The sequence below is a fragment of the Ammospiza nelsoni genome, chromosome 5, assembly GCF_027579445.1.
Source record: "Ammospiza nelsoni isolate bAmmNel1 chromosome 5, bAmmNel1.pri, whole genome shotgun sequence".
NCBI lineage: Eukaryota > Metazoa > Chordata > Aves > Passeriformes > Passerellidae > Ammospiza > Ammospiza nelsoni.
In genome coordinates this window covers 49,580,077-49,600,067 of record NC_080637.1, presented here as the reverse complement: position 1 = coordinate 49,600,067, position 19,991 = coordinate 49,580,077, and the positions used below count along the sequence as shown (strand labels likewise).

Sequence of the window (19,991 nt, the reverse complement as noted above, 5' to 3'; positions counted from 1 at the left end):
GCATCTCTGTCCAATTAGAGAAAATAATTTTAAAGTGATCTGAACCATCCATTATCCAGGACTGAGACTGTTTTTAATAGAAAAAATATTGTTTCCCTTGAAATAAACCATATGGTGATTTTAAGAGCACACAACAAAAAGCTAAGACTTTTAATTTTATTTCTTAATTTATAGGGTTCTCTGCTTGCTTTTTATTATTAGAAATTGTGAAACTATGAAACATAGTCCTTGCATACATGTCCCTACCCTGAGTTATGCTTTTAGCCTGATCTCAAGAAAGGCAGGCACTTTTCTGATCCCTTTTAGCTTGAAAAGTTATGCTTGGTGGGATTGTAATCCTGAGCAGTTGGACTGCTGGGGAGCTGGTGAGTAATCTGTAATGTGCCTCCAATTATCTTGCATCTCTTGTTGCACCCCACTTCTGGGGTTGGGAGAGGGAGATCTGGAGAAATCAAACTGATGAGCTGCAGTAGGGTAGAGGGCACATAGGCTTCAGTTCACTTTGGCAGGAAAATCTGCCTTTTTTCCTTAATATTTGAGGAGTCAAACTTCAACAGCAGTAGAACGGACAGCTGGGGACAAGGCATTCATGCTATGAGAAACTTGTTAATATTTGAGATTTCGCTGAGGAGCTCTGTTAGGAGGAGATTAATTGACTTTTCCACTGTCATAGTACCAGCTATGAAGAACTTTCTGGGGGAAAAAAATAAGTCTTATATTTATTGCCATGGGTGTATAGGCAGTATAGAAAGCCCGGTGGGTGGGGTCCAGTGTTGGGACGATGAGGGTGCAGCCTTCAAAGTAAGATACGACATCAAACTGAAGGACTTTGAGCCCAAACAAAATGCTAGCTCATGAAAGAGGGAGCTTTGCATATGGACTGGGATGAACTCAGATCCTTTTAAATCTGAGTAAAGAGCTACAGGTCAGACAGACCAGGTCTCCTTTTTGACAGCTGGAGGGTGTGGATGCCTCAGTTCCAGTGGACACTGGAGCATGTCTGTGTACATAATATTGAAGCCTAATTGCTTGATTCTTATTGATAAGTCATCAAAAAGAATGAGTTCTTACTACTACCACTATATGGCTTAATATGAATTGAAAAACCTATTCCTCTCCTGTCTCAACTGAGATACTAGTGCAGGGAATCCATGATTGTAAGCATCTCTCTTAATGTGCATGTATATGTCTGCTCATACTGGATACTGTCCTCATAGGAGCACTGTGAGGCTTCATTAAAGATTTTAAAGTACTTTATGATCCTCAGATGGAAGGAGCTTAGAAATGAACTGTTTGTAATCAGATAAGTTAGTAGCACATAACAAGGCTATAACCTATTAACACTGGCTATTAACAGCCTGTTGGCATCAGAATAATTAATGGTTAGATTTTTGAAATGCAATTGCCCTCTGAAAAGGAAGGTGCAGGTTTTGGATATGCTGTGTGTATATTTATGCTCTACTCCATTGTTTTCTGAACTACTGTGATGCAGAACAGACAAAACTCAACAAACCTCCCAAATCAAACGAAAACCCAAAACCTTTTTGTTAGCCGTCTTAATCAATATGCCAACAAGAGTAAGTAAAGAATTGATACCTTTGAAATGGTAGTTTAGTGGAAAAAATTTAATTAAAGATACAGTTACTCAAGATTTACCCATACTAGCTTCTCTAAATATTTTTGGTTCACTAATAATTTGCTTACTTTCTGATTAAAAAAGGTTTGTCAATAGAACATTGGCAAGGTGAAATTTTATAGCAGTTATTTCAACTTGGATACATAGCAACTCAAGTGAGTGCTTGCTTGTGAAAGTCGTCACAGTATTATCATCTCCTTAAAGTAAAGGCTTCCAGGACTTCAGAATGGAGAGCTGGCAAACCCTAGTGAAGTTAAGAGGATTTGTAGGTCTCAGTAAAACAATTTGGCTTTTGAGAAGAAATACAATTGTCTGTAGCTTAATGCATACTGTCTTACTCAATGTGAACATGCATAGAACATGTAGCTGCAGAACTTGATGTATTTTTTTCAGGAGGGGATAGCTGTTTCATAGATGTGAATTTACATTTGCTTTTATGAAACTGTGTGAATGGGATGCCTAGCAGTTGGTTTGGATTTTGTCATTAGGAATTTAGAGTGATTGTGGTGTTCTCTTTGGGTTTTGCCACAAATAAGATGTTCCCTGAGTTCTCACCACATTTCCTAAATTGCTATGTTTGGATTAGAGCAGCCACAAAACACTCCAGTCTGCGACATCCAGCAGGGCAATTCTCTGCTCTGGTTTAGGCAGAGCAACCTGAGCAGTTATATGCAGCTGCTTCTATTTCATTAAGAACCCCAGAATGCATCTGACATTAGCTATTGCCAGCGTTTGTTGAGCCTGCAGAGACAGATGGTCACAGTGCCGGCTGCAGTCCTGTTGAAGGAATCCTGTCAGTGGCAGGAATCCCCGTTTGAGTTTCTGTACCTTATTATGAGGCTTGGAGCAAAACATGTCAGAACCAGCGCCACAGTAGCCTTGCATGGCCTCCTGCAGAGGCCAATGGCTTATGTTCAATAATACATGCTAATAATTTTTATTCTCATTCATAAGATGTGCAGCTTCTGCCCCCCCTCAAATTAATTCCTTTGAAGTGCCCTCACATGGATCTCCAACTTAGTTTCATTCCATGGTGTTGTCATGAATGGGTGATTTAGATGCTTAAAGAATTCCTGTCAAAGGTATTGGCAAAAGCACCACGTCTGTGTTTATCCAAGCTGTATTTGGATAAAGCTCTCAGGCACATAGTGTGATTCTTAGGGTGGCTTGTGCAGGGTCAGGAGTTGGATTTTTTTCCCTCCAGCTCAGAATATTGCTTACTACCTGGATGAAGCATAGCAAGGAAAATCAGATCATAATCAATTTGAAGAAATTCGTGCAGGGACTGGGAACACAAAAAAAAAAAAAAAAAAAAAGAGTGCAAAGGGTAAGGGAGACCCATTAAATTACGAGGTTCAGAGTGGACCCGCTTGCCTGACTTAGCCTCACACTTATCAGTGGTTTTATGTCTAAAGGATTTAGCAGCACTTAATCTTTGGCTAATTTTACACAGAATTATCAAGTAGAAGTTAGTGTAAGGACAGCAGCAGTGTAGCTGTAGGTCTGAGATGGCAGTATTCATACTTCACTTGCTGTAGCGTATTTAAAGCAATTTGCACACACCCAGACACAAAGTCTGTACCAAGGTGTCCATGTTACAGGTTCTCCTGGTGTTCAGGTGTGTTTCTGGCTTTTTTACGTTCTACATCGTTACGGTGCATAACTGTACAGAATTAAAAACTTGTATATTTTAAGGGTTCGATGCTGAGGTTGCTCCCAAGAGCTTCCCGAGCGAGCTGTCAGCTCCCTCCCCAGGCATGGTTCCATTACAAAGTCAGCTCCAGCATTTCCTACCTGTGCTGGGCTGACTGAGGAGCAGGTCTCCTCACAGCAGGATCGTACCAGTGTCGCCATATGCTTTTGCTGAGCGGTATTCTTAACTGTTTCTGCACAGTAACATCTGGAAACATCCCGCAGATTTTTTTTTTTAATGTTACAAGATGCTGGGCTTCTCTGTTTCAGCCGCTGTTAGAGCAGTTATCTATGGAAATTGTTGGGAAAAGACTGTGGAGTGTCTGCCTAATGGCTGAGTTGCAGCCTGAGACTTCAAGCCGGCAGAGACCGAGTTTGCTCTGCTGTCCTGCGGGTGTTCCCGTGTCTGGACCTTGATCTCGGGTTTATGCGTGCGTGTGGCGTGGGCAGTCCGCTTACAGCCTGGATTAACTTTGGTCCGAGCATGAACCTCCGGTCCTTGAGTCAGGAGGGCGTTGTGCTTAAAACGGGGGTTCCTGCAGGCGAGCGCTGGGGTCGGTGTTCCCGGTGCACCGCAGAGCAGCGAGTGTGGCTGGAGGGACTTAATATTCACCATCCGCCGCTTGTCGGCTCTGCAGCCCTAATATAGAGTTAGCGTAATTGGATGCTGTCTTTTTAGCCGGTTTTAAAAAGAGCAGCTCCATCTGGGCCGCCCTCCGTACTCTCGGGGCTCCCCACTGTACCCCCCTGGCGCGGGGCTCGGCGGGGAGGCCGGCCCGGCGCGGGCAGGGCGCTGTCCCTTTAAGGCGGGGGGCGGGGCGGGCCCGGGCGGTGAGTGACAGCGCGCGGGGGGTCACGTGAGCCGCCCGTATTTGAAGGTCACAAAAAAGCTGCTTCCTTTAGAGAGAGCAAGAGGGAGCGAGAGGGAGGGAGTGAGAGGAGAGAGCGAGGGAGCGCAGCCAAAATGGCCGACGGAGCGTCTGCTGGGTTCTGAACGTTTGAAATAAAAAAAGAGAGAGCAAAAAAAAAAAAAATTAACAAAAAAGAAAAAAAAAACCTAAACAAAAAAAGCAAAAACACAAAACCATTTTTGGATTTTTTTTTTCATTTCCATTTCTACCTTGTATGCCTCAACTCGCTGGATTTAAGCACTGCTGCACTTTATGAGGTTAGTGGTACGTTTATGTTTTATTGTTTTTACCTATCAGTTGATTTCTTTAGGAGCCTGAGCTGACCGTTTCCATCCGTGGCTTGGCAGAGGTGTCTTTTCGAGCACAAAGACTTGCTTCAGATCTTGTCTGCTTGTACGTGTACGGCACTTTTAGTGGATTTTTTGGGTTTTTTAGAAGGAGCTCTCCGTACGAGTGCGGTGTGGATTTGGAAGATATTTGTAATTTAAAACACCTAGGCAAATTACAGAAGATATTTGTATTTTTCGAGCTGGCGAAGTACAAGATAGTGCTGAAAATCTTGTTTTATTTAAATAGAGGCTTTTTAAAGCGACATTTCTTCCCCACAGCACCCGGAGCTCTTAAATCTGCTGCAAAAATTTGCATGTATAAAACCGAGCTCGCATTCTTTCTGCTGCTGGGTCGGAGCGGGGCCGGCCGGGGCCGTGCCTTCCGCGGGCGCAGGGACTGACGGCGGCTCCGGCGCGGGGAGCGCTGCGGGGCCGGGGCTCGGCCGGGCCCGGCGCTGCCGCCGCGGGGCTCCGCGCGGGCTCGGCCGGGCTGGCGGCGCGTCCGCCGTGCGCCAGGTACTCAGGAATGTGCGGGATGCTGCCACGGCCGGGCTGCCGTGTTCTACGGGAAGCAAGCGTTCATCTCCACCTTAGCGCAGCCCTTTGCCTACACTTACTTTCTCGCTTCCCCCCCCCCCCCCCCCCCCCCCCGCCGCCCCCCCCCAGCCTTCTGTGTTGCTAAAAATTTAAATCGAGTTATTTTTGCAACTCCCTCCAGAACCAAGCAGAAAATTAAAGGGAAATAGCTGGAGCTTGCTTTTTGAGAACAGGCCCCTCCTCCTGCATTGTAAGAGTGTGATGTAATGCTCCTTTCTGTGGGGTTAAATGAAAAAATTTCTGTGGTGGTGTACATTATATTTCACCCCTTCCTCACAGGCATTGCTTTGTGATATTTTTTTGTAGCTGAACATGTAAGCAGCAGATAATTCTGCAAATAATCGTGTGAATGTACTCCACATTGCAGTGTATTCGTGTAATGATTGTGGTTAGCAGATCAACTTTGTAAACCTACAAGATGGCTCGTATTTTATATTTCTTTGTGGCCTTACATGCATACAGTTAAACACAAATTGAGGAGACAGGTTTCAATAAGCTTATTGAAAATGCATCTGATTGTTGTCATTATAGTCTTGTATATCTTGGGACTTTTTTTTCTGCACTGGCTAGCAAATACTCAAAATTATTCTGCAGTGTGTTGTTTCTCGTGGAAATTAGGAGGTGGTATCTTTGGAGTTTTCTTTTTTTAATTTTAGATTAGAGAAAGCTAATAAAAGAGAACTCTACTCAAATTTTACATACTGTTTCTTGCTGGTAATTTCGGTCCTTAAGCATTTAATAGTTAATAATACATGTGTTACTTCAGTTAATACATGAAGTAACACATGCCCTTTGCTTAGGGTTAATGAACTTACTAGATTCCACCCTCATGTTACTGGCAGGTATCTGAGGAAATGCTCTAAAAACGTGCAGTGTCTTTGACATGATGTACCCTGATGGCTTTTGTTATTCAAAATCTTCTTGGGCTCAGTGGAGATCTGGATGTAGCTAAAATATGTTGAATCTACCTGTTGATGGACAAACAATAATTAGACATTAGAACTGTGTTCAAATGCAGTCTAAAGTAGAAGTATTCTCAGATTTGGAGCTTACTGGACAGAAACATCAGTTACTGCAATTTATTTGATAATTGCTGTAGAATGGGATGGCTGAACTGAAGAAGTAAAGAAAACCCAAGTTGTGTCCTGAGGTGGCAGTATTGTAGGATGTAGTCTTCTCAGAATCTGCACTTCAGAACAGTACTTGCCTTTTCTGTGTATTTTTTGCCTTCGTGCCTTACTGCCTGCGTTGCACGCTTGCAGAATGTGTAGATGTTTGCACGCATAGCTTGATGGTTCAGGTGGTGGAATACAGGGTGGTTCCCAATAACTGCTGCTGCTCCTGGCTACAGAAGCTGTTGTGGGTCACACAAAAGGGGGAGCTATGGAGAATAATAGAAATCATTCCAATAAGGAGTCTGTCAAACATTTGAGCAGCTTTGTGAGACTGTAATTGTGAATAGGAAGGACCAATTAAAGTAATTCCTGTTACAAATATGCTTTTGACCCCTCAGATCTCACTGCGGGCTGTGTTGCGCTGTGCAGTCTGTGCAGCCGTAGGATTTTAAGTGTGAATCTGGGCAATTCACAAGGCTGTTTGTATTCGGTGCATTCCTGCAGTACAGCGGGAACAAAACGCTTACATTTGAGAGACCTGACTTGAGTTGCAATTTCTAGATCAGTTTGAAGCTTACAGAGGCATGGGGGCAGGGGAAGTTTTTTTGCCTCGTTCAGTTTGCAGTGACGATGCTGAGTGCAGAAGCTTTATTAAATTTTTCTGTTTGCATTTGCATGTCAATGATTGTTGGTATCTACAGGAATCGCTCCCTTTCCAAAGCAGACTGTTTTAGTAGGTTGAAAGCTGCAGTGAAGTCTGTAGTCAGCAGAACCCCTGGAGATTTTTGCACTACATCTAAGAGATTCTTGAGAAATAATTGACAAGAAAAGCCTTATTACCATTGAGCTTCAATATACAGGAGTCTGCAGTTCTAATGGGAAAAAATTCAGGGAAAACAAGTGACTGAAAGATCAGTATGCTTAGTTTCAGTTGCTTTTCTTTGAGCCTCTCTCTCTCCTGCTGAGAAGGAAGAAAAAGAAACTTTGTTAGATCATGCAGTCTTTGCCAGCTGATTTCAGCTGAACTTAACCTTTTTAAGATTTTTGTTTCTTACTTATTAATAGGTGGCTTGGTAGAGGAGAAAGTATCAAATCTATGAGGAAAAATCCATAGAAATACAGTATTTCTGGAAGAGAATTTTTGTCCACAAGTTTCCTAGTACCTCTTTAGAAACTTGTCTTGCATCTTGAAACAGAGTTCTTTGATTCTGGTCATTATGGATCTACATTCCTTTTGGACCAGGGTGGAAGGTGAGACCTTTAACTTACAGTTTATTTTGAACAATATTTTTTGGAAGCTGCACCCTTGGTACTCTCTTCAGCTGGTAGTAGTTCATCACGGAAAAGTTTCAGTGATTTTTGCTTTAATTGATGAGGAAACCATCTACTGCCTTTCTAAGAGCTGTTTCACTTTGTTAGGTGTTGATTTCCTCTTTAAACAGCTCAAAATTTGAGGCAAGAAAATAAGATACATAGGATGTTTAGCTCCAAGGACCTGTATTTCCTGTCCTGTCGAGGGAAGCAGAGGTGAGTATCAGGGTTCTAGTTTTGTTACCTTTGATTTCAAGTAGCTAACTTTAAATATCGGGCTAATATTATTGCTCCGGAATTAATGATGTAAAATTCAGGTCAGATTAATACAAATGTATAGGAGAAATACAGATGTATTCCTTCTGAAATCTTTAGTTGCTAATGTAATGCTAGCATTAGCAGTCTTACATGGTATGATTGCATGTGCCATTTTTCAAATATTGGCCAAACAAGTTGCTTGAAGTTGGGTGTCAAGGTAACAGGTTTTTGCTATTTCAGCATTGAAGGCAAATATGGAGCTATCATGGAGATAAATACTATATATTGAGAATATTTATGTTTTGTTGTTGTGATGGTGCCATAATTGCTCTTTAGAAGACAGAAGGAACGGTGCCTTTTTGTATTTGTGGTGCTTTTCTGTATTGGTGGTGAATTCCAATGCACAGCTGTACGTTCAGCACTTGTCACTGCTTCAGTTCTCCTTTACACATAGACTTCCTACTAAAGAACACAACAGGGGGGTTTGTGTTTTGCTTTTGTTTGGTTGGGCTTTTGTTTTGTTTTGGTGGGTTTGGGTTTGTTTTTTTTTGCTGAGACAGAACATATATTCTGGGAGCAGCATAATATATGGAAACCCTGGTTTTTTGGTTGTTTTTTTTTTGTGCCATCAACAGACTTCTGAAGGGAATTCCTAAGATTAATGGATATTGTCATTTTAAAGGCTGTTTTCCTGTCTCTGTACAGTATGCTGGCATTATAGTTTAGGGATAAAATGCCCTGCTGTTACTACAAGTGTATATTTTCTAATAATTTCTGGGAAGTTGTATCTTAAGAACTGGTTCATGTGATATTTGGGTGTTGTAACCTGAGTAAATTGAAGGACTTCTCATTTAAAATATTGTACTTTAAAGACTACTTTTAATTAGTCTGTTTAGTCACGTGGGAAAACCTAACACAAGATACAACCCTTGGAGTTTTTTCAGATACCTAAGAGAAGATAGATTAATAAAACACGAGATGTACTTTAAAGGCAGAACAAACCCAAATGTGTTAAACACCATGGAAAAATGTGTGCTGATACATCTGGAGATAGTGAGGGCAGTTCTGTTAAAAAACCATAGTTAGTAAGAGTGAAAGTTGACTACTGCTCTTTACAGTGCTACCATTTGTGTCTGAACTCAGTTAAATGGATGTTTGTATATTTTAGGCAGAGAAAATCATCTAAAAATACCTTGACGCTGATAGGTGCTTAAAAATATAAAACATGTTTATATTAATAAAAACGTGTGTTAAATTGAGACTTTTAGAAATGAAATGCGACCTTGGAATTTACTCCAGCAGAACTGAAACAAGGCATCAAGATACAATTGTGTTTGATTTCATGCCAGCAGGGGAGTTCTTCTCTTAGGATGGGATGTGTGAGGCCACATTTTAGCAGTGGGGGAGATCAACAAATTTTGAGGTAGCTTCAGTAAGAGCAGCAAGAAATAATACAGGGAGGTAGTCCAGTGAAAAAACGCTTCAGCTTTTTAATGCTTATTTTTTATAGCTACATTCTCTGCAAGCAAAGAAGTAGTTGTCTAATTTGTGTCAGAAGAGCCTCATTTTGATGTAGAGCTCCATCATATTTGGGTGTGCTTTGAACAGCGTAGTTACTTCAGCAACTAAAACGCAGAAAGACATGAATTTTTTAAATCAAGGTGACCATTCTTTTTTAGTTCCTTAAAACTACATTAAACCCCACTGTGCATGTTAAAATTATAAGGGAAGCATGCTCAACTTTCCCAGTGTGCTTAGCAGATGGAGCGTTAAGGCTTCCTGAAATACAGGTCTGAGTATGGCAGCTGAATTGATTTGAACAAAAGCAGAATATTGCCTTAATTTCTGAAGCAGAGAAGAAGTATTTCTTTAAAAAATAAAACAGCAGGAAAATTACTTCTGGTATTCTCAGTGGGGTTCTTTTCCCCTTATTAAGCACAGCATTTGCTGAATAACATTGTCATAAATCTGCTGTCCACTTGTAATCACAGTGGCTGTTGGGCACAGCCTCTGTGTACATAGGAAAATGGCAAAACTTAAGCTGCAGTGGAACTGCTGGAATTGGGGTTTTAAAATAGCTTTTGTAGATTCTGAGTTTTTTTACCTAGTTGACCTATATGAAAATAGGAAAGGTTAAATGTATAATCTGTTAATGCCACTTAACCATTAATTAGAGTAGAGCTTAATTGTCCCATTTTTCATGTGCTCTGTGGCAAATGTACACAAATGTGTTGTCATTCTGGTTCATTGTATGTTTGTGAACTTGGTTGTGCCTGAGCTATCCAGTTTTCCAGGATGCAGTGTCCTGGGTCACTTAAACCTTCCTTAAAATAAGTCTTCAGTATTTTCTTCCACTTTTTCTCCCCTGGTTTGAATTTTAGTATTGTTAGTAGAAGACATTGCAACTTAATATTAGGGTGCTAATGTAGCAGCATTCACGCTCTTGTTGCAGCTTCTGTATTAGTATTTATATTTTTAATTGTATATAATTTTGTTTAAGCAATCATGCCAGATTCAGGGTCTGATTTGAAACACATTACTTCTGTGTTGGTACTCTAGATATACTTGACTACAAAACAGCTTTCTTTGGCAAGAGGTTGGCTAGCGCTGGAACTTCATCAACTAAAGTGAAACTGAAATATTCTGATACATCACTTAGCCCGCGAAATACACAGCATGTTTGTGCTCAGCCTTTTGCTGAGGGTTCATAGGGAGGATGATTTGATCACAACATGCAAGTGAATTTTGGTATTATAATGCTTGGAAATCCTAATCTGGTAGCTCTTGCTGGATTTTTTCCAGACTATTCTGCTTCTTACTGTGGGATCTCAGCACCTCAGGATGGAGGTGCAGAGTGGCCGAGACCACCCTTGGGGGGCTCGGGAGTCCTGGAATGTTGCCAGAAGTGTCTGGTGGCTGGACTTTGATCCTACACAGGAGACGACACCTGTATGAGGATAGGAGGAATTCACTGGGTGAATGGTGAAGGGATAAGTTAATTAGAGTGTAAGACACAGGGTTTAGGATTTCTGTACAGGGGGGTCTAAAGAAGTAAGATGGAGGAATTGGGGCGTGTCCTGTGCTTCTTCTTCTTCTTCTTGGCCTCCATCTTCTGTGGTGATGGTGGCACTTTGGGATTGGTTATTACTAGAAATGCACCAGTTAATAAGGGTAGAAGGTATTGGGGAAAAATTATAAATATTGTATACGTAACTTCAGGTATAAAGATAAGTGACCGCCCTGGGGGCTCGCAGTGTGCTCATGGCTGGCTTGCTGTGCAGACCTCTGTCGGGCTGAAAGAAAATCTTTTAGATAAACAATTAATAAACACCGAGACCGAGAAAAGATCAGAAGTCTCTTCTCGTCCTTTGAAGCGTCGGCTCTTCAAGGCCATCCCTGGGCCTTTCCAGGCCACCTAAACAGCCGAGAAACCGACACTTACTTGGAGAGAATTTGAGGACAATAAAAGTGAAAATGAGGACAATAAAAGTGAAAATGACTACCTTCTATATGCAGGGGAAGAGAGGGCAGAGGGTACCAAAACTTAGCATGTGTTTTTATCCTAGTTTATTCCTATGTACACTGAACGCCAGTTGTCCTGTCAAGTAGAAAATAGTAGATTGTTTCATTCCCATGTGAATTTTTAAAAATTACTTCTATATCCTAGTTAAGACTATATAAATAAACCTTTCCTATTTTGTTAATTTGACTTGGGTACTATTAGTGTTATTACCTCACTGTTTTAGTCAAGGGGTCTTCTATGATAAATATTAGAAAAATACAAAATAATGCACATAAAAATGGTTAAAAATATGGCACATGGAAATAGAAGATGTCCTGTTGAGGTTATATATATATATATATATATATATATATATATATATATATATATATATGTAATTTTATATCTAGCTCTGTTTTTCTTTGTGGGTGTCATTACAAGTTCATGGGCACTGGTGGGAATCTAAATGTGGGCTATGTTCAAATTGTCTCTAACATGCTTGGTTAACCTGAAGTAAAACCCCAAAAGCTTTTTTCAGCCTAGTATAAAATGAGATTCCAGCTGGTGCTAGAGAAGTCAGTTGTTGCAATATTAATGGGAATTTAAAATTAAATAGCCTTAGTTACAGAGTCCAGATTTCTGTTCTTTTGCAGGTAATGTTCACATTATCTGCTTGATACATATCAACCAGTCCAAGCAATGCTGGGAAGAGAGGAAGATAGATATGGGAGAATCCTAAGCCTTACATGCAGATAATTTTTCAGCTGTTGAAACCAGTTTAGTCTTCTTGTGCAAAAGCTATCTGAATTTGCATTTAACCACCTCATCTTACATGGTAGCTGTTCTGGAATGGTGACTTCTCGTTAAGTCCTTGAGTGACTGTTTTTATCATGAAATAACACATTATTCTGCATCCAATTAACTCTGCTATGTTATATATTAGGAGATAGTTTTGCTCTACATTTGCCAGTTACTATAAATAAAATATATATCCTGACATAAAAAACTGTAGGAAGTGTGGTTTTACCAGATTTTAGGTATAACAAGATGAAAAAGGCAAAAGCAGACAAAAGCTCAACTTTGAGAGTCTAAAATTTACTTTTGCAGCTTAGTGTACCCTAAAGCTTCAGATGCAGAGTTCTTTAAGCTAGCTTGCTCTAGTTGGGCCATTGAAAACCAGAGAAGTTAAATTTTGGAAATTCAGCCTGTCTTGATAAAGTTTTGGGGACAAGATTGTTTCTCAGATGTGGATTTAAAGGTGACTGTTTTAAAGATGATGAGCTGTATTTGTGTGTTTCACACTCAGAAAAGGCTGTAACGGTTTGGTTCAGTCCAGGTGATGTGAAGTGAAACTCTCCTACCATGGACTTGCCAAGTATAGGGTCAGCTTAAATTTATGTAACTTCTCTTGATCTTTTTCTTGAAAAAACTTACCTTTTAAATGATGCTTCAGCTAGTATTAGATAACTTGGATAAGCTTAAATGCTTCTTCTCCTTTGCATTCTTAGGCCATTCTTCTATTGTTTAGGTAATGTTCTAAATATTAGTTGCTGTGATCATTTTAGCTTGAGCATTGCTTACTCTGTTTGTTTCATACTGAGCTGTTAAAAACAGGCTTCATCACTGGATCAGTGCATTAAAAAGAACAAGGTTGCAGATAGCTCTTCATTGTAAGTTGAATTATAGCATGTAACTCAATTTCATTTTTTCATGTTGTGTCTTAAGAAACTTTGAAATAATTGTCTATTTTCCAGCTTACAGCGTATTTTTCTATTTGCTTGTGTCTGACAGGGGTGTGTGTATGCATATGTGTAATAAGGGCATGTTGGCAGTTACTACAGTTAAAAACCACCAGGTATCAACTGACAGAGACTTCTTGGCAGGGCATTGGTGTTCAGTACACAATAAAAATGGCTCTCAAAGTCAGTTCGAGTTTTGTGTTTGGGAAAAGCCTGCACAAGCGAAGCAAATGCCTTTCTGTAAGGTAAGTGTACAGACGTTAGAGGAGCAGCAGAGAAATCCAGAGGCCACACAGAAAGGCAGAGGCAGAGCCAGACTTGAACTCAGAAGTTCCTGGCTTGTGGCCTGGGGCTGAAGCCAGTCATACACAGCTGTATTGAATTGTGAATAGAATGGTGCTTTTTTTCTTTCTCCTTCGTGGATTTAAGGGAACAAAGCTGATGTAACCGAAATCATAATGTGGGTAAAGAGATGGAATTGTGTAATCTGCCTTTCTCAAAATTCAAGAGCTGAAACTTTAGTGTTAAAAGTTGGTTCAGCACTTGTGGGTTTCCGCTTGCCAAGGAGCGTGATTAACATAGCTGGGTCACAAATTGTGACAAATCCTAGTGCAGTGCCTTGAGGTCAGACTAAGGGCTTTTTCTGAGTGTAGAGGAATTCAGGCTTAAAAGCTACTGCTCTGCATGCTACCTTGAGAAATACTAATGACATGAAGAAAATGCCCTGAAATTTGATTTTCTTTGATGTTTTAAAATAGAAGTGAAAACCTAGTTCAGAGACGGTCTGCCTGAAGTTGACTGTTTATTAAACTGAAATTCACATTCTGTATTTAATACTGTGGGGTTTTTAATGAGGCTTTAAACATTGTTATCTTTCAGTGCAGTATGAAAGAACCTGCTGAAGGTTTGCTGCCTGGTATTTTCTTCCTTCCTGAAGTAAAAGCTTGGAGTAGCTTCTATTGAATGTATGGGCAGCTCTGGTTATTTCAGGAGCTCCCTTTAGGAAGAAGGCTTTGATCTAAAATATTATTATAGAATCAACATCACCATTATGAATTCTTTTTCTTTGCTATTAAAAGTCTTGACAGGGATTTTAAAGTCCATTTCACAGTAAAAGGGACTTCTTTTCCAGGCAAAATGTCATTAATAGCAAACTCTAATAGCAAAGTAGAATTTTTCTTTTTACGTGGGGTACTTTTATTAATCTATGTGCTATGTTTTGCTAACTGAGGCTTTATGCATATGTATAGTAAGGTTATTTTCCTAAATTAGGAATGTGGAACTCAGCCAGAGAATACAAGCAATACAAAAAAAAACCCCCAGAACCAAACAAAAGACTGAGGTGGTTTTTGTTTGCTTACCAGGAAGTAAGTTTAATTTTGTTTGTTGAAAGTAACAAAAACGCTAAATAGTTTTAAAAAGAAGTCCAGGTCAAAAGCTTAACAGTAGAAGTCCATCAAAACAGTCCATCAAAAGCTTAATAGTGGAATACCTCACTCCTGAGGAGTTGAAGCACTGATGTCTCTGGGTGTATGCAATGTGACTGTGCCTCATTCTTTGGAAAGAATTGACTCTGAGTGGTGTGCAATTTGAGGATGCATCTAAAAATTTCATTGATAGTTAATGAAAATCAGAATAATTAATTTGAGTATTACAGTGGTCTGCTTGTTTACTCACCCTCTTTTTTTATGCACTGTTGTGGTTTAAACCCAATGAGCAGCCAAGTGCCACACAACCACTTGCTCCAAACCAAGCCCTGTGGAAAACCCTTTGAGTTTCCTTTTTGGTTTCAGCTGTTTGAGTGTTTACAAGTCCCACTTGCCTTCGGCTGTGGCTTCAGAAGACATTTAAACTGGGTTTGTCAGGTTTGTTGCATAAGCCTGGACCACTTCAGAGGTAGATTTTGTTGTGGCAGGTCTTGCTTTATTCACCTATTACAGCTGGTAATATACTGTAAGTAAACTGTATAGTTCTTCCCAACGGGTCTTCCAGAAATACTGTAGCCATCTAGTGATGAGTTGCTGAGTTTGGGGTTGCTGCCCAGTCATCACCAGTAACAGTGTTATGGGCTAGATTCTGCAATGGTGAGTGGGAGACCCAGATGAGAGCTTGTTTCATTCTGAGCTGTGTTGCCCCTTAATTTAAGTAGCATAGCTTCAGTGGCTGAATAAAGTTTCCCCCACTCTCTCGTTAAAAGATGTTAGTTAAGTGGAAGCATTTAAAGGGCTGGTTTGACTAAAAATGTTTCCAGTGAAGCCAAATGTATTTTTTTCTCTTTTATACTCTTTAGAAAGGGCATAAGAAAAAGTTGGGTGACTCTTACTTGGTGCACTTCCCTATTTAGGTCAGTCAAGTGTAGGTCACAGTTACTGATAACCATAAGTCCAGTTGGCACCTCCAGCTTAGCAGATAGATTTGATTAAAGCTGAAGGTCTTGTCTTTCACCTAAAATTTGGAATTTTAAATGCTTACATAAGTGACTGAATTCTGTATTGCTTCTACTATAAGGTCATGCTAATTTTCTGCTAGGTAGCATTAACCATTTATCCAAAACAGTGGCTTCACAGAAAGACAGATGCTTTGCACCGGCGGTGCGCATGGAAGCATCAATAAGCTGACAAATTAGATTTGAGGTTCTAGTGTTTAAAGGGCTTTTCTTTCAGCAGGAAATAGTCTCCCACATCAGCTTACGTATTTTGACCTTCAACTTTATATAGCAGCAAAGAGTTGACCTGCCTTTATGCAGAGCTACCTTTCTTAAAGAGGATCGAGAGAAGGTTTAAGTGACTAGATTAGAAGTGCAGTGTTTTGTGGAACAGTGAATATCTGACATCTGTGTCATGATCATACACTGCTTTTGTCTAGTGCCTAAAAAAAGGAAACTGCTGTGTTGCACACTAGTGACATTTAGATAGGAAGGGGTAGTGGTTAATTAAAGATAGGAGTCTTCAGGTCTTCTGTCAGCAGAGGTCAGAATTATATTCGTCACTGGAAAGATGCCGAACTTAGGTAGATCTGTGTGCTGAATGCTTTTCTGATTTAGCTGTTTCTGTTAGGACTGATGCTGAAAAAGGGTGCACACTTCTAACCACTCAGAAGTAAAGAATTTGTGTTACTCTTTGAAGATTATAGTCTGTGAGTTTTATGCATATATTTCTTTGACATCACTGAACATGAGAAATGTCTCGTTTTGATTAAAAATAATCTTGTGTAATGCAGCAAGGCAAAAAGTAGCCTAAAAGTAGCAAACACTACTTGGATGGAAAATTTAACAGGACAAATCAGCTTAATCTTGGTACTTCAAAAATATGTTAAATGCTAAAATTTCATTTATATCGCTATAATTTTTACCTCACTTTTTCTCTTGTAACTTAACATTTTTATTTTCTGTGTACTGTTGTGGTCATGTTCTTCTGTAATCTCTGAGGTGGCAGTTCAATAGTTTCCTCATTCTGGATTCTTTTCTGGATTACGTCTTACTTTAGAATTTCCCACTTCCGTAACAGAAAAAGAGAGTGGCCATGCCTGGATGATTATCCATAGCCATGTTGTACATGGTCTGCAAGTTCCTGTCATCTTAGAATTTTTGTATGTTGAAGAAATTTTCTGACAAGAATTTCCATGTTGTGAAGGAATGCAGCCTTTCTGGAATAGAGAGATTCTAGAGCTGGCTTGGTTTACAAGAGAAATGTCTTCTTTAATAGTAATGTGTAGTTAGTTATAAAATGTTTCCATCTTTCTGAGTGTGAATGGACACGTGTAAGCAAGATGTGTATTCAGTCCTTATTGATTATTTAATATTTTGAAAAATTTCTTAAGTTACCTTAAACTACTGTATTCAAAAGCAGGAGATACTTACATGGGCTTGAAGTTATGAATGGATCTGGTACTCTATCTGTGAATGACTTAAGCAGCAAGTGAAATTCATCACTTAAGCTGTAAATTATAATTCCTGGAAAGAGACAAGGAATGAGATTTCAGAAATCTTGCCTACTGCACTCAATGCAAATAGAAGAAGCTCTCAGATGGCTGTGTGCTGAGATTGGGCAGGCACCAATTCCATAAAAATTGCAGCCATAGTTAAAAGAAATTCTTTCCTGATGGGAGACTACCCTTGGTTTAGACAAATGCCTGAGGATACAGTGAACACTTTTCACTTAAACTTTCTAATGTCATTGCTTAAGAAATAAGGAAATGATTGTTTATTTAGCAATTAATAAGAGTTGCATGTCTAGACTAGGTGGTTTAATCTGTGCTTTATTTCTAGAAGGCATGAAATAAAGTTAACTTTTTAAACAAAAAAATGCAACTAGAGATTGGTGCACAGTATCAGGACTGTAAAAATGGATGAATCAAAAATAGCCTACCAGATTAGTGACTGTGAGAGGTGGCAATCATCTCTGCTTATTAATGGACTATTTTCTAGAATTTATTTTGCTTCTGCCTCATAACTGTTGTGGCTACTTAATTTAAAATAAACTGTTAAACAGGTATGATTGTGTGGCCTGCAGAATGCTGTTCTCCTCCCTCTTACAGTCTTTTTGAAGTGGAGAAGAGACATTTCTACAGTTTTCTAAGGTGCCCTCTATGGGTGTCTCAGGCTGTGCACAGGTAATGGGGAAGGTGGGCACTACAGTGTTGAGCACCGGCCTGTGTTTTCCTGTCTCAGTCAGGGAGATGTGTGATTTAGGGTGGCAGGACTTTATTGTAATGCACTGGCTGCTGCTTGTGATGGTTTTGTTCCTTGAATTCTAGTAACTTCCTGCTTTAATTCTTTTAGAAACAACATTTGACTAAGCAGTGGTATTTCTAGTGGTAACTGTGGTGTTAACTTGATTTATCCTTGGAGTGGTCTCTTTAAAAATGGATTTATCATCAAGTAGTCACAATTTTCTGTGGCCTTACAAAGCTCTTGAGTGAACGTGTAATATCCTTCCTGATAATGCTTTCTGTGGCATACTGACAGCTGTCTTACCTTTCCAAACATAGCTTGCCAAGAGCATGAGGAAAAATTATAGCTTAAAAACCTTCAAAGAGTGAGGCATTTCTACATTGCTGTACATTATGTGCACATAAGGTATACTTGTATGCATGTGAGAAAGAGGTGGGATTTTTTTCCTTACTGATATTTATTTGCTTTCTGAATTACACTGTGAAAGTTTTCCTGGGAGGTTGCTAAAATAGAAGGAATTTTCCTTGATACATACTCAGTCATATCTTAACATGCAGATGTATGATACAATATGCTTAGGAATTTAATGTTGGCCTTTAGAATTATTGCTAGAATATATGTTTATCACAGAGACAGAAGGGTGCATAGCTAATGTCAAATTTGGTGTTCTTCAAAAGCACAGCATAAATTTGAGTCTTTGAAATTCAGGGATATGTATAGTAATGCCACTTACACTTACCATTATGTTTTGGTGGTCTGTATCTTTTCCACTGTTTTTACAGTATCCTGTGCAAACAGCAAACCAGTAGATTTCAGAGTTTTGATGTGATGCTGTTAACTGGGAAGAGTGATCAGCATTGCATATGAGTGCTGAATTTGCAGTTGAGGAGAGGCAGAAATGAGGTTATAGATATTGAGAGTGCAAGTGGTGCTTGTAGATGCTGTATGCCTTGGTGAGAGTGTTTGGTTCTTTATGCTATTCTGAGATCTCAGGTAATCATTTTCTTAGAATGCCAGAATCAAATCTTTGTCCTCAAAACTCAAGTGATTATATGAGGACATATAATGAGTTTGGAAAGGCTTTGAATTTTTTGGCTGCTTAAGCAGTTTCACAAGGAAGGATTTTTTGTTTCTTACAGTTCAAAACAAGTCACATCTTGCACTTCTTCTGTGTTTGTTTGCATTTTTCCCATTTCCTGCACAGAGTCTTTATAATTCTCTCGTTTTCATTCTGCATGCCAATGAATAATTTCAGATTACATCTTAATAAGGCACGAGTCATGACATGGAGTATTGAGTTGTGATGTTTTGAATAATTTATTGATCTCATTTTTGAATGAAAAATTACTAATGAAGAGGATGGGCCAGCTGGTTGCAGTAAGAAGGGTGAGAAGCAGCCTCTGGGGATGACATGCTTCCACATCAGGCTCTGCAAAGAATGTCTGTGCTTACCATATAACCTAAGCATCAAACACAGTCATTTTTCAGTGCCCCTGAGATCTTGGTGCTTTAGAAGTAGATGTCAAGTCTAGCATATTTCTTTGTTTTGAGCTAATTCAGCAGAATGAAATTCACTTTTCTTCAGTGTTTGAGAGTGTATCAAATTTCTTAGTAAGAGCCACACCTTCCATTTATTCACTTACATTTTAGGAGTAAGTCTCATGCCTTTGGCCTTTAGAAAGTCTGTAGCAATGCAGCAAAGAGAAGACTTTAATTCCCTTGTGATTTACCTAGTTTCTTGAGCAGGGTGTGCAGTCTGTCATCCTCATTGAGGATCTAATGAGATCTGATCCCTGCCTGGCAGCCTTTTAACAGCAGGTGCAAGCTCCCAAACAAGAGGAGGGCATGGTGTATTAGCAAATGACTCACTTCAGCAGTGTCGTGTGCATTTACAAATATTGCTCCATCCTGTCAATGGTGCAGTGCATCTGATCCTAAAAGCCATTTGAAGGACATGGCTTATGGGATTGAATTTATCAAGGTAACTTTTATCAGTGTTTAAATCTTCATACAAAAGTGGGGAAGGAGGAAGTTTATATCTGATTTCATATTGTAAAGAAACATTGAAATGCATGCCAGAGTTGATGTATGACAGAACAGTATTTTAATTATACACTTAGAGTGGTAAATGTATTTAAGCTTTTTGCTTTTCACTCTGAAACACCTGGCTTGCAGTTTAACATTGCTGTTTCACCAGATTTTAGGTTTTTATTACCTGTGGTTATCTAT

The 19,991-nt window shown here is 39.6% G+C and overlaps 1 protein-coding gene across 7 annotated transcripts in view; it reads left to right on the top strand.

Moving 5' to 3' along the window:
• TNRC6B (trinucleotide repeat containing adaptor 6B) overlaps window positions 1–19,991 on the top strand; it is a 134,217-nt gene that overhangs the window by 46,472 nt on the left and 67,754 nt on the right. Inside the window, exon 1 of one of the 7 annotated variants that reach the window (XM_059472211.1) lies at window positions 4,164–4,496. The exons of 5 other annotated variants lie outside the window; for them this stretch is intronic. Coding sequence is in view for 1 of the 2 variants with exons in the window: in XM_059472206.1 (XP_059328189.1) it covers window positions 4,492–4,496 (5 nt within the window). In the remaining variant the exon portion in view is untranslated. Of the gene's footprint in view, window positions 1–4,163; window positions 4,497–19,991 lie in introns of those variants that run through there. One more of the 7 variants, XM_059472206.1, reaches the window with a different exon arrangement.